Raw genomic sequence first — 15,116 nt, 5'->3', positions numbered from 1 at the left:
GCCATTGTTACATATAAATTCTTAATTTATTTATTAAACTTAGCACACTTTATCTTAATAATTTACCGTTAAGAGTATTCACGGTTACTCTTTTTCTATGATTAAAGGAAAACTTTCATACAATTATTGGTAAAGCCTTCTGGCAACCTTGAATTTAGTTTGACACGCAAAAAGTAAATCGATAACTTCCTTTTCCCTTTGTCACGTCACCATGTACTTACTTAATTTGTTATATTGCTACCAAGCCCAAGAAATTTGTATCTTATAAGGTTTTTCCTGAAAATAAACTAGATCTGCCTTTGATTATAATTAATTTCAGAAAACCGCATTAAAATCGGTTCAGCCAAGCGCGAGATAATCGCTGACAAACATACATACATAGAAACATACGGGTCAAACTGAGAACCTCCTCTTTTTTGAAGGCGGTTAAAAAAGACAGGTATCTATAAGTACCTTTGTATCTTAAACATAAGGTTTTTCCTAAAAATAACCTAGATCTGCCTTTGATTGTAATCATGAGAAAGATAGCGAATCGAATAAAGACAGGTATCTAGTTAAAGAAAAAAACATGTTGCCAACTTGCACCCTCGAACATTCTCGAACCTCGTATCAATCAGCCAACGGATTTGCTTCTTAATTCCTAAGGAGACAGCCTACAAGCAGCAATTATCCCAAAGACATCCAGAACGACGAACACCACAGCCAAAACAGTCACAACTCCACCCTCAAACCTCAAGCGATTCCGCGCCTTCAAATTATAGGAGCAAAGCCAAGATTGGCGTGAACAGACATCCTCCTTGCCAAAATTAAATCACCAGACACGTTTTAAGCTGAAATAGACCGTTTGCGGTGGCAACAGAATCAGTTTTCCTCTAACAGATTACAGCACCCTAATTCTGGGAGTTTTAATATTCACTTATACAAGGGAAAAGAATTACAGGGAGGAAATGAACCAGGGAGAGTGAATAAGTAAAGAGCCACCTACCATGTTGCCGGGGCGGTACATTGTGTGTTAGCTCGATTCCAATTCGATTTGTCGGAATACTGAATTGACAAAGAGAATGAACGACCTTTACAGCGTGTTAGTTCGAGGAAATTACGGTTAGAATTGTTAGAAAGGTCATCGTATTGCGAATGGCTACAAGAAATGGATTAACTAATAAATTATTGAATAAAATTTCGTGTTCGACATTAGAAGGACCATCACTTTCAACCTTTAAGGCCTGTGCACACCGGCTGCGTGTGCGTGACGTGCACGTGCGCGTGCGGCGTAGTAGTATACAGATTCTTATGAGAGATGGCACACCGCTTGCGTGACGTGTGCGTGTGCGGCTCCAACATTTTAGCGCACGCACACGCGCACGTCACGCACACGCAAGCCGGTATGGCTCGGCCTTTATAGTTAAGATTGAAAGGCGAAAGTTCTTAGCAAAAATAGTCCTGCGCTGATAAATCTGTCAGGTTTAGTGCAAAATTAATACCGTCTGAACGTGACATGCTTTTAAAATAAGCTGTCATGTTTAATTTGTCTACATTCATAATAGGGATGGTCTATAATTTATCGATATCTGACAAAAGCAGGTTTAATAGTGGAATAAGATAAGTAACTACATATTTAGATATCTATACCGGGTGTGGCCTGTAATATGAGCAAAAAATGTAACTATAGGCTGTACTCCTCATATATATACTGATCAACATTTGTTCAGCGACTTTTGAAAATAACTTGTACTTTGATTTTTAATACACTTTAAAGGTTATTCAAGGACGCAATGTATTGAAAATTTTGTTATGTTTAAGGCTTGACAAGCAACGTCTAACAATGATATGGCGTGGCGATGGCGTCCATTTATTTTGTATGAAAAATAGGGAGTCTTAAATACTTCATAATTTTTAAAAGTTGTTGAACAAAAATGTCACCGTTTGAGGAGTACAATCTACATATATTTTAATTATTTGCTCATGTTACAGGCCACACCCGGTATAAATATGTGTCAGAGTTCAAGTTGTTTGAGGCGTGTATCTGATTTTTTGTTGTGCAATAAGGTTATTGCAATTTATTATAATGGATCGTACATGTTTTCAAGAGCTCACGTCTACGTCTAGTCAGGGTTATTGATATCAAAGTCATAATCGTTTTTATATCTATTATGAAACTGCTCATCAAATCGCTTCTTTTTGATAACGTCATTATTAAATTAGGTTTTATTTATTTTTTAATTAATCCTAACGACCTAATTAAACGGAAATTATCTGGGTAAATCAACTTTTGCTTCTCACTTGTTGCTATGGTTACTTTTATGTTACCTTGGGTCACTTTTAAACCCAGGTTTCATGGTTAAAAAACCATGATATTTTTGTGTTAGTTTTTGTGGATACCACAAAGGGCCATCTAATAAGCATGTTAGTAGAACGTAGTACAAAAGTTTTTCTGACAAACTTTGCGAATATTGACTCCTGGCTGACGGGACGGATAATAATAATATTTCCACGGCCGACTTCGGCCACGGCAACTGGCTGTCAACTCCGTTGCTGTCGCCGCGCGCCGGTGTGCTTGCAAGTTGTGGTTGATGTAACCGATAAGTATAACAACAAAAATTAGTTCATCTACCCACATTTATATATTAGTTATTCTCTCAGCCGCTACTTAGTGCAACTTTAACCCAAACGATAACAATAACTTAAACTCCGCGTTCGTAAAAGTCACAAAAATAGGCAATAAACCAGGAACAATGCATGCATGTAAAAATGGAGTCTTTCCCACCGCTTAATAATGTATGGATCAAACTGCCGAGTTGTGCTGCTCATACAATATTTACCCCCCGGATCCGTGTAACGCCTGCTTCATGTTTTATACATAGCTATACCCACTTAGTGTGGAGCATTGATGGCGAATTTTTTTGCTTTCTGGAATTTATTCCAGCGTGTATGTTAGTCTGAATTGACATTGTTTACTAAAAGCAAAGCAGTGTAATTATTTAATAAAATATTATATAATATTCAGATTTCTACAATAAATGATATATACTTATTATAATACATATATACCTTAATTATTATAACGCTTTTTTGTGTCTTTTGTACTTAACATTAATATTAGTACGTGTATAATAAGTTCTTATAAAAAATATTGCGAAAATCATAGCGTCTCATATTTTGTTTGTGACTACACGGAAAAACGAATCTTTCCTCAGAATGAAACCTACCTAACCGTATATCTGTTTAACAGGCTGGGATATGTAGATTTACGTCGAGAAAACCTGTCGTAAAAGTTTGTCAAATAATGATGGTCCTGTTCAAAGTAAAATAAAAGAATTAGCTAGATTTTTCATCTCATTGTCATCGAATTAGATTCATAAAATGTACTTTTATCTTATATATGTATATATTACTATAGTACCTAAGTAGTAATATTGCGAAATCGTTTGCGTATGACTCTACCAGTAGCCATGTAAGATAATAAACCTATTTATTGTATACCTCGTATATCAACTCAACTACTGTTGTTATAACTTTCCACAATCCATCAAACTAATGGTGTGATGTATACGCACCAAATTGACATTTAAAACAACCATAAATCGAATCGACTAATAAGCATCGCGGTATCGATAAAATTTATGCAAGCATCGATTTATCGACATCTCATTTATAATGTTGTCACATGCTTATCTAATGGTAGATATGCAACGTGGCCCTAGAAAGAAAAGGTAGTAACTATGATAAGGAAATTGTGTGTTAGTTTGTTTTGTATTTGAAGTGTAGAATAGGTGTGGTAAGTAATGGTGCTATTGTTCTCTTTCAATTGGGTGCTAAGTATTGTAATGTATGAGCAGGGTGGGACAATGCGTTTTTAATGATCGAATTACCTGTTATCCCATGTGCATGAATACATGCATGCACAAGGGCTTACAAATATACATAATATATTTAACAATTAAAAAATTTGACATCCTATGTATTAACGATCATATTTTATTTATTCAACAGTAAATTCACAGTTATCTACTTATAACTTCTAAAAGACGGATTTTCGTTATTTATAAGTTTCCAAATTTCCAAAGGCCATAATAGAAAATAAAAAGTTTTCAAATATTTATTCAAAATATCAAGTGTCAAAAATGTATATTATTTTTTACATGACGTCATTTCTGAGGAAGGGAAATGAGGACCGCGTTCGTCTGCATGAGATGATGATGATGATGGCTCATAAAAACTCTCTTCAAACTCAAACTATCTCCATACTAAATTTCATCTAAATCGCTTCAGCGGTTTTTTTAAGCTTGTAGAAATAACAGACTGAACTGTTAGACATTTTTTGGCACTTTTATCGAAAAAGATTTTTTCTGCTCTCTTCGGCACGACTAAGGTTTGAACACACAATTTTTAACCACAGAGTTACGAAAGGTTAAAAATGTGTCTTTTAAAATATGTTGCCAAGAAAATGGTTCATCTAAGAAGAAAAAACAAAGAAAATACATTTATTTACGTCAAACCAAACCAGTTAATTATACACAAGTAGATGAGATGGACATTAAACATCTACGACTGTCAATGTCATATTATCCTAAATAATATGACTTATAATGATATTCCGTCACATTAAGCCCAGACACTCAATCTAGCGACACAAATGAATAGCTTTTATCTATGACAAATGATTCCTTGCTATCGCGGCCAGACTCCGATGACGATTCAACTCCACCAATAATGATTTATTTATTGGGTGAGGTTAGTGACATCTAATGGGTTGTTAAAAAGGTTTTGAAATGACAGTCGTATTAAATTATTTGTGGTTTTACTTTTTTTGTTTTAGGTAGGGTAGTCCGCATATGTATTAACTCCTTCTCTCTGTATAAAATATGTACATATATTATATCCCAATCCGCATTGGGCTAGCGTGGGGACTATAGCCCAAGCCCTCTCGCGCATGAGAGGAGGCCTGTGCTCAGCAGTGGGACGTATATAGGCTGAAATGATGATGATGATGATGATATATTATATAGAGTTAGACCAAGAAAAGTTTGCAGAAATTTTTATAGTCCACGCAGTGCAATTAGTGTTATTTTAAACGTCAAACTTCTATGAAATTATGACGTATAAATAATACTTGCGTGGGTTATCAAAATTGCTGCAGACTTTTCTTGGTCTAACGCTACAGATTTTATACTAAGCGAGTGGTTAAAATATCTTACAAGTATAAAATAATCATTTTGAAACAGAACGTGAACGATTACATTACGAACACATGTAAAAGCCAACCTTTATAAGCGTCTCAAGAATGTTAATGTCCGTGGACCAATATTAGAATATCTTAAACTGTATAATAAATCCTCTTTTATCTTTATCTTTACTTAAATGAGCCTTTTTTTAAAGGTTCGCCCCAAACGAAGTGTCTACAGTGTGGTAATATTAAATAACCAGCAAACAAGTGAAAGAAGAAAAATATACTTGGTCAAGCAAATCTTGTCAGTAGGCGCGAAGGATTACCGTCATATAGAAAGTTTGAATTTCGCGCCTTTTTTTACTGACAAGATTTGCTTGGCCAAGTATAGATCTGACTTAAAGTAGGTAAGTATATTACGTATTTTTTATGCTAAATATACTCTTCTTATAATCATGGTTGAAGTTGTATTGTAGTTAATATACCTATCTAACTGTCTACGGAAGTAATATGCCATACTTATCGATATCGATAAAAATAATTCTGGAATCCTTATTCTGGGATTTATTATCTATTTAAGCTTTATTGCACAAAATACAAAAAAAATACAAATGGCGGACTTAAAGCCACTGAACTGCCGCATTTGCAAATAGGGTCATTGCGCTAGTTTCCGTCCATGCTCTGGTTTTCGTCCACTTGACGGATTAGCAAATGAGATACTTAATTTTTTATTTACTACTTGTGAAATTAGTAAAGTTAATTTTAATATAGATAGATATATTGATTAGACATTAAGGATTGGAATATGTCCAAATTTGGTCAGCAATGTAGGTTAATATTCAAATTTCGCCAAGTGGACGGACAAAAATATCGCAATGACCCCTATTCCGTCACCATAGAGATTGTTCTTTAAAAAAATCAACTCGTGTCACATGTAGAATAAGCGCAGTTTTATAACCATCTCTTTGTACTTAGGTACAGAGGTAGTGCATAATTGTTTTCCATCGTATTTTCTCGGAAACGTTCGTATTTGTCATGCTACTTCAGTCAACCTCAGTGCATTTTGTACCGAGACTACACTACAAGATTAGACACGTTCGTACGTTTCCCGTGGAGTAACGATGGAAAATAATTATGCACTACACCTGTATCATTAAACCAGAAACGAAATAATAAACAAATATAGTAGTATACCCTATAATGGACGTGGAACCAGTAATGGGACAAAAAAATATAATTCCTCTAAAATAAGTATCTAAAAGTAGTTTATAAACACTGGCTGTATATTATCATAAATAAGAGTCCTAGAGCTGTTTCGGTTTCAAGTTTCATTAACTTTGGTTGTTTTTTAAGAAATTGGCGTCAACCCAAAAGTTGTCGTGTCACTGAAAAAAATACCACTACGAATTCTTAACAACTTCGCTAAGAGAGGTGAGTTAATTTATTAAATTTAAATTAATTAATACTTGATGAAAACTAGAATGTGTTTTGTTAATTGCATTTACCATGAGATAAGGTATACAACACACTATGTTGTGACTCCACAGATGTAAAAAAATAGTGGTATTTGGCCCAATCCCATTATAGGAGCTGTAAAACTGCGTACCTCCTATGATGGGACAAGTGACAGAATGATGCTTGCCATGCCATAATTTCATGTTTAAGCAATACCGAAGTAAAATGTAGTTACGAAATATGTCAATCAGGAGGTATTCTCGGACTTCGGATAAATTAATATCGTTTTCCAAACTTTTATTAAACTTGCCCTGTTAGTTAGTGTGGGTCCAATCTTGGTAGCTGAATTTGAGCCACTTTTCGATTTCCGATTCAGTTGAAATTTTGTGTAAGTACGTAATTAAGGGGTGCGTATCATAATGAATATGCACTTTTGGTATAATTTCAGTTTATAAACGTTCAAAAAGTATAATTATCTTATGTATAATGCACTAAATATATATTTTCAATTAGTATAACATAAAAATAATATAACATTCTATACAGGGCGTCCCACGGCGATGCCACATGGAGGGAAAGTACCTTAAATATCATAGATAGCATATTTTGCTGAAAGAAGACTTCATTTTATTTTTAAAACTTAGTAAAGTTGCATTCATACTTTTTTAATTTTTTTTGAAAAAAAATGTATGGAAAAAAAATATCGCGTCATTGGAGGAAAAGTACCTTAATTATTGTAAATGAACATCTTACTGAAAGAAGACATTATTTCGATTTAAAAAAACAAGTTGAATTGCATTTTAAATAATTTCATGGTTAAACCGGGAATCGAACCCGCTACCCGAGAAAAAAAAATACCTTGTACCAAAAAAATAATTCTCACATTGAAGCCTTTCGATCGGTATGACAAAGCTACAAGGTATTTTTTTTTCTCGTGTAGCGGGTTCGATTCCCGGTTTAACCATGAAATTATTTAAAATGCAATTCAACTTGTTTTTTTAAATCGAAATAATGTCTTCTTTCAGTAAGATGTTCATTTACAATAATTAAGGTACTTTTCCTCCAATGACGCGATATTTTTTTTCCATACATTTTTTTTCAAAAAAAATTAAAAAAGTATGAATGCAATTTAACTAAGTTTTAAAAATAAAATGAAGTCTTCTTTCAGCAAAATATGCTATCTATGATATTTAAGGTACTTTCCCTCCATGTGGCATCGCCGTGGGACGCCCTGTATACATATCGTTGTTTGGTATACTATACATATAAACTAACTATATTTAATATAACATTTATTACTCATATAAATTAAAATAATTAATAAAATCTCATATAATTATCTGAACAAAACATTGGTAAAATTATTCGAATAGAATAGCTCAGAATTTCAAAGTTCATAGTACTTAACTACTAATAACTGTCAGAAAAGTAGGTTAGGTTAGGTTTGAACTGTGACCTTTCAGAGAAAAAAAACTGCTACCAGAAAAGTGGGTTAGGTTAGGTTAGAACTGTGACCCCTCAGGGAAAAAAAACTGCTACCAGGAAAGTGGGTTAGGTTAGGTTTGAACTGTGACCCCTCAGAGAAGAAAACTGCTACCAGAAAAGTGGGTTAGGTTAGGTTTGAACTGTGACCTTTCAGAGAAAAAAAACTGCTACCAGAAAAGTGGGTTAGGTTAGGTTAGAACTGTGCCCCTCAGGGAAAAAAATATGCTACCAGGAAAGTGGGTTAGGTTAGGTTTGAACTGTGACCCCTCAGAGAAGAATAACTGCTACCAGAAAAGTGGGTTAGGTTAGGTTTGAACTGTGACACCTCAGAGAAAAAAAACTGCTACTAGAAAAGTGGGTTAGGTTAGGTTTAAACTGTGACCTTTCAGAGAAAAAAAACTGCTACCAGAAAAGTGGATTAGGTTAGTCTGTGACCCCTCAGGGAAAAAAAAACTGCTACCAGGAAAGTGGGTTAGGTTAGGTTTGAACTGTGACCCCTCAGAGAAGAAAAACTGCTACCAGAAAAGTGGGTTAGGCTAGGTTTAGTGACCTTTCAGAGAAAAAAAACTGCTACCAGAAAAGTGGGTTAGGTTAGGTTAGAACTGTGACCCCTCAGGGAAAAAAAACTGCTACCAGGAAAGTGGGTTAGGTTAGTTTTGAACTGTGACCCCTCAGAGAAGAAAAACTGCTACCAGAAAAGTGGGTTAGGTTAGGTTTGAACTGTGACACCTCAGAGAAAAAAAACTGCTACTAGAAAAGTGGGTTAGGTTAGGTTTGAACTGTGACCCCTCAGAGAAAAAAAACTGCTACCAGAAAAGTGGGTTAGGTTAGGTTAGAACTGTGACCCCGCACAGAAAACAACTTTTGGTATATTTATTGTGTGATATTCGTTTTGTATATTATATTATTTCAATGTTATACATTTTCCTACTTATCATAAACGATATTATATGTAAAGTACATTATACAATATACAATTATAGAATTCATTGTTATACGTATCGCACGTTATACTAATTGCACGTTATGCCATTCAAAATTATACTAATTGAATTTATATATTCTGAGCAATATATTATAGGTTTGTATACGTTCTATTACTTACCCTAATTAAGTATGCAAATCGGATGATAATGCAATATTATGATAACATGGACCTGATCTGATGATGGAGACAGGAGGTGGCCATGGGCACTTTATCGCAATAAACCCTAACTAAATGTGTTTGGGTATATTAGAATTGTCTCGATGGATCTAATACAACAATAATTGGCTGTGGAAAGAAAAATACATTCAGCGATAAAAGCTTATACCAAAAATTGATTTTTTTGCTGTAACTTATTCCCCATTTCAATATTTTAAACTGATAGAGCCTTGTCCATTATAGGGGACCCATTACTGGATCCACGTCCATTACCGGGGGCCCATTACTGGAGCTTTGGTGTCCATGACTGGAGAAAAAAAGCATAGTTTTAATTTGTTAAATATGTGGAAACTAATTGCAGTATCTTTGATACAATACGCCTAAAACATGAAAGACGGATAGGACTTTCATCTTTTAACACGCTAAGCGGTAGACCATTTACATGTATAAGGGAAATAACATAAATACTCCAAATTTCCTCTTAAATGTCCCATGACTGGTGCTGTTACTATAACTGTAGTTCGGAAACGACAATTAACATAATTAACATAATTAACATGATTTAATGAGCGCGTTTAATCAATAGGACACATGTTCGGACGACGCTTTTAAGTTCATGAATAATTTAACTACGATGACATGACACGGAACAATATTCAAATTAAACATATACATTTGTATGGCATATTAATTACATGTTTACAGACGGTTAAATAGCTTCTGGACATGAAAATCACTACATAAAACAATCCTCCCCGTGTCTGACTGTGTGTATGTTTGCGATAAACACAAAAACTACTGAATGGATTTTCATGCGGTGTTCACCCATCAATAGAGTAAGGAGGATGGTTTAGGTGCTGTTAGCGCCACTTACACCATCCCACTAACCCGGGGTTAACCGGTTAAACCGTTAACCCACTGTCAAATTATACTGAATGATAAATCCAGGTTTAACCGGTTAACCCGGGTAAGTGGGATTTGAAAAATCAACGGCGAGCATTACAATCTATTACATTTCATTGAATATATATTAATATAAAAGTATGCGATCATGTAAGAGTAGATTTACATGATCGCATACTTTTTTTTATCACTTATCTGTTGAAAAACTACTTCAATTTAGCTCTGGCCGCTCGCAAAACGTTATAGGCGCCTATTAAAAAGTAAAACCCCTCGGCAACAAAAGCATTCTAAATTCAAAACTGCGAGACAATGGTCCGAATCGTGTTGGTGGCATCACGGGCGATTACTTCTAATGGACAAGCCCTGTTTGTGTACGGAGTCGATAACGCTTGCTCGATACGCGCGGCGCCATGCCATTGCTTTGTAAAAAAAAATACACTCGTGATCTACTCTCTGATACTAGAGGTTTATTGTTTATGCTATTGGATTATCCTATTGTTAGGGTTATTGATGAAAGGCGACAGAGAAAGGTGTTAATATGACGATAAAAAATAGGGAAGATGTGTGACATAAAAAATATGGTTTTGAATTGTTATGATTTTGGTTATACTTTATGATTTGAATGTGAAAATGTGTAACGAAATGAAAATTTATAAATCCTACAACACTCCTACAAGCACTGCTCAGCTAATACTTTTACAAGCTGTTAAAAATACAGCGGAAATAAATACGTACCTACATGGACATTTTGTCTGTCATGAACCCTGATTTTATTGGTCATTAGATTTAAAAAAATCTGTGTACGACTACGAGTTGCCATTTAAAAAGATATTAGTAACAACAACTTGGTACGTCATTCAGATTTTAAAATACCTAAATAATTAAATTTTTAGGGTTCCGTACCCAAAGGGTAAAACCGGAACCCTATTACAAAGACTCCGCTGTCCGCCCGTATGTCTCTCTGACTGTCACCAGGCTGTAACTTGAACCGTGAGAGCTAGACAATTGAAATTTGCACAGATGCATTTCTGTTGCCGCTATAACAACAAATTCTAAAAACAAAATAAAATAATTATTTAACTGGGAGCCCCCATACAACAAACGTGATATTATTGCCGTTTTTTGCGTAATTAAGATAAAAAAGTAAAAAAAAATGTTTTTTCAAGTAGGCATATGCAATGCAATAGTAGGCAAAATGCACAGAATAAATAATAGTACTAAATAGGTACAGAACACTCACTCTCTAACAAAACGCGTCTGTCACGATCAGCACAGATATGGCCGCTAGGTGGCGACAGCTCCACGCGCGGCTTATGGCAAACCCCAAAATTGGGTCGAACGGATGTACTTTTAGCTACCTGAAGCAAAGCGACGAAATCGCGGAGTGAGCCATGGTACGGAACCCTTCGTGCGCGAGTCCGACTCGCCCTTGGCCGGTTTTAAGATCCAGCCCGGGCTTGCCGCGCGATCGGAACGACAGCGCAGGCGCAGGTAGGCCGTGTTAATGGGTTTTATCTCCTACTTATTGTTTTGTTTAGTATTAGCCTGTTTATCGGTTAATGAGAACCGACTAGGCGCCGATATGCCGCTTGATTAATTCTTCCACTAATGCTGGAGACAAGTTAAGGATTAGGGGAAAGTGGGCATCGTTCGTACATACTTAAAATACTTATTATTGTAAGTTTTGTAAAAAATAAATTGTTGACGCGTTTTTGCGTTTGTGCCTAAATGAGAGATAATCTAGTATTTAGCACTGATACCTAGTAGTAACATTTGGTATTAACCATTTATTAGTACCTATTCTTTTTTCTTGATTTTCTCAGTTTACCCAGAGTTAATTTGTAAAAATTCAATCGTTTTTAAATTGCTTGTGAAAATCAAGTACAAGTCCAGTACACAAGAGCAACCAGAAGCCACCAATATTTATTACGCATAAAATAATATTTTTGTGAATTATGTGATAATAAAGCCGATTAATTGTTCCGTAAATCTACAATATACTTTTACTTACAATCTGCTTATATAAATAATATTACTTAAATAATGTCTACCATTTTTCATATTCTAAACCTTGTAGTTGTCGCTATAATAAATACATTACTTTGAGCAATAATTGACTAGTCTTAATTAAATACTGCCTTACATCCTTATTTCCCATTTTATCAATGATAATACTAAAGTAAATCTGACCAAATCTAAATCTAAATCTGTCCGGCCTAGCCAAGGTTACAATCGCTATCGCTTCGACAACGAAAAGCATTATGTCTCTCTATCACTCTTCCATATAAGTGCGACAGTGACAGTTGCGTTTCGATCGCTACGGAGCCTAAGCGATCGGTATCTTGGCTACGCGGATCGCTACTTGGCTTGGCTTTTCTATCCTGGATAGAAAACTTTCGGTCCGTCCGCACGCGTTGTAGTTATAGAAATGGCCTAAAAATTAATTTTAAATAATAAAAAAAAAACAATGTTGTGGGGTATGTATAAAATCCTACAATATTAACGTGCCTACATGATGCCACAGAGAATGCCTGTGTGGGCTGTATGCTGTATGAAAGGTACATAGTCATATAGCCACAGAAAAACAAGTTATTTATTTCTCTATGGTATAGTAGCTTCCATTCACTACCACTGCGTGGCTGGTATTCTCACGTGGGGTTCACCTCAAAGGTCGGCTACATCAGCCATATTCGGGCACACGAGCGCCGAGCTATTAACTAGGAGTCACTAGAGGTCACCATGGTCGAAATCGTATCGTGGGGTATGTACAAAATCCTACAATTTTAACGTACCTTCACGGTGCCACAGAGAATGGCTGTATGTAAGGTACCTACATAGTCACAGAGAATCAAGTAAAGTTATTAATTTCTCTATGCCATGGTATAATTATCAGGAGACTCACCTCCATTTCGTCCTTCGATTCTGAAACCACGTCTTCACCTGCGCGTCGGTCATCTTCAAAGTCTTCGCTAAACTCGCCCGCTCCGCCGACGCCAGATACTTCTGCTTGTGGAACCGCTTCTCCAGCTCAGCTATTTGGAGTCGAGTGAACGAGGTGCGCGGCTTCTTGCGTTTGGGCGGCGTTCGGTTCTGGTACGGGTGGCCGATCCGCCTCGTGATGGGGAAGGAGGCTGGAAAAACAATTGCATGTGAGTAAAAATAAAAACCATTATTTACATTTTTATGGGATTACTAAAGCTACACATGAGCTAAAGCTTCAGGTGAAGCTATCGAAACACGTTGCCTGGCCGATTATTGATAAGTATGAAATGATGCTTTTTGAGTTATAAGTAAATTATAAAAAAAATCGTTGACGATGGACCCGTGTCACCATTGTCCCCAATCCACCCTAATCTGCCCAGCTCAAAATCTTATAAATCGGCAATTGAACATTAAATACTTCTAGAATATAAACAATTAGTGGAGTTTCTAAAAATTTTGACTAAAAAATATTGAGTTTTGTATGTATATTCAATTATAGCTATCCTGATTAGATTTCTCTATAGTGCGACATAAAATAGTAGATATTAAACAAAATGGAAATAAAAAAAATCTATACTAAATTGTTGCCATGTTTAAGCATTTTATGTCAAAAATGTGACACTTACGTCTAGGAAGTGGCGCCCTCGATAATTTTCTACAATTTCTTGACGGACTATACCTACTTTTCAACTCTCGGAGTCATTCATTTCATGTTTTCCATAACTCATTATCATTTTACTAAGATTACTAATCATAGATATATGATTTCTTATTAAAATAATTATTTCCTCCGCTTATTCGTAAAAAGCTAAGCATTATACATCATCTGCATATTATCTTGGCAATTCAACCACGGTTTAATAGCTCTCCCATGAATAAATAAAAACATCATTAAACATAAACCTCCATTATGTATATTTGTATGTATGTTAAATTGCCCGCACAATTGGCATATAATTACAGGCTATTATGCGACACGATTGGAATTTTAGGTTCGTAATAAAACTGAAATTACATGTTTGCTGAAACTAGACCTTAATCAGGACATCAGGACCTTAGCAGTGAAAAGTTGGAGAAGGAAGGCCACAAATAGACTGACTGGAGAGACTTGCTTGACCAGGCTAACTGCTCGGCCACGACATTGCGCGACTGACGACGGCGGCGCGGCGGCGGCAACCATAGGTTGGAGCAAGACACAGCGATCGGACCTTTCGTTCCCACCTATGGTTGCCGCCGCCGCCGTCGCCAGTCGCGCAATGTCGTGGCCGAGCCGTAAGGGCCCACCCGCGGCTGTGCGCCAGATGATGAAACTAGACCAGTGTACGAGTACGAATGAGGTCAAATTTCCTCAATATGTTTGCGTGCTAAGTTATAGAGCTAGAAATTAGCAACTACCCGCAATTTTTGTTAATATTACCTAAACTCTTTCGATACTTCCATACAATACATGCAAGTTCTCAAGATGCGAACTGTATTATTTTTAGTTTTTACACTCGTTTGAAATAATATTGCCGTCTATAGCTCTTCACTTTAATAGGTACTTTGTACTTTCACTTTAATATAGTTCGTTTTTTTTAGTATTAGAAAGAACTTGCAAGAAGGTAAGCGATCTTGACATGTCTTTTAATTGAAAAACGCTTTTTAAAAATCAAAAAATATTCCTTATGAAAGCAGAAGAATATAAAAGATCGTATTAGATTCATAATTGTTACATATGTATGCCGTAACTTATTTTTAAAATGTGTTTTTCAATTAAAAGACACATCAAGATTGTTTACCTTTTTTCTAATGCTAAAAAAAACGAGGTATAGGTACTCGTCACTTTAATAGGTACTTTGATATCACGAATAAGGTACAATTATAGCATCGAATATAAGAAATCGGTCTCAATGTTATTATGTGTAGGCAACATATATATAATCGATTAAACATCAATAATATTAAACATGTTTTGTATACCAAAACCATAAAAAGAGGTAAATG

General features: G+C 35.5%; 1 protein-coding gene across 1 annotated transcript in view; it reads right to left on the bottom strand.

The window, feature by feature from the left end:
- The window catches only part of LOC134675202 (T-cell leukemia homeobox protein 2), a 69,369-nt gene that overhangs the window by 25,274 nt on the left and 28,979 nt on the right, over nucleotides 1-15,116 (bottom strand). Inside the window, exon 2 of the mRNA XM_063533410.1 lies at nucleotides 13,054-13,282. Within this exon, the coding sequence (XP_063389480.1) occupies nucleotides 13,054-13,282 (229 nt within the window). The remainder of the gene's footprint in view (nucleotides 1-13,053; nucleotides 13,283-15,116) is intronic.

Source organism: Cydia fagiglandana, chromosome 21 (assembly GCF_963556715.1).
Source record: "Cydia fagiglandana chromosome 21, ilCydFagi1.1, whole genome shotgun sequence".
Lineage (NCBI taxonomy): Eukaryota > Metazoa > Arthropoda > Insecta > Lepidoptera > Tortricidae > Cydia > Cydia fagiglandana.
This window is presented reverse-complemented; position numbering and strand designations above follow the sequence as displayed.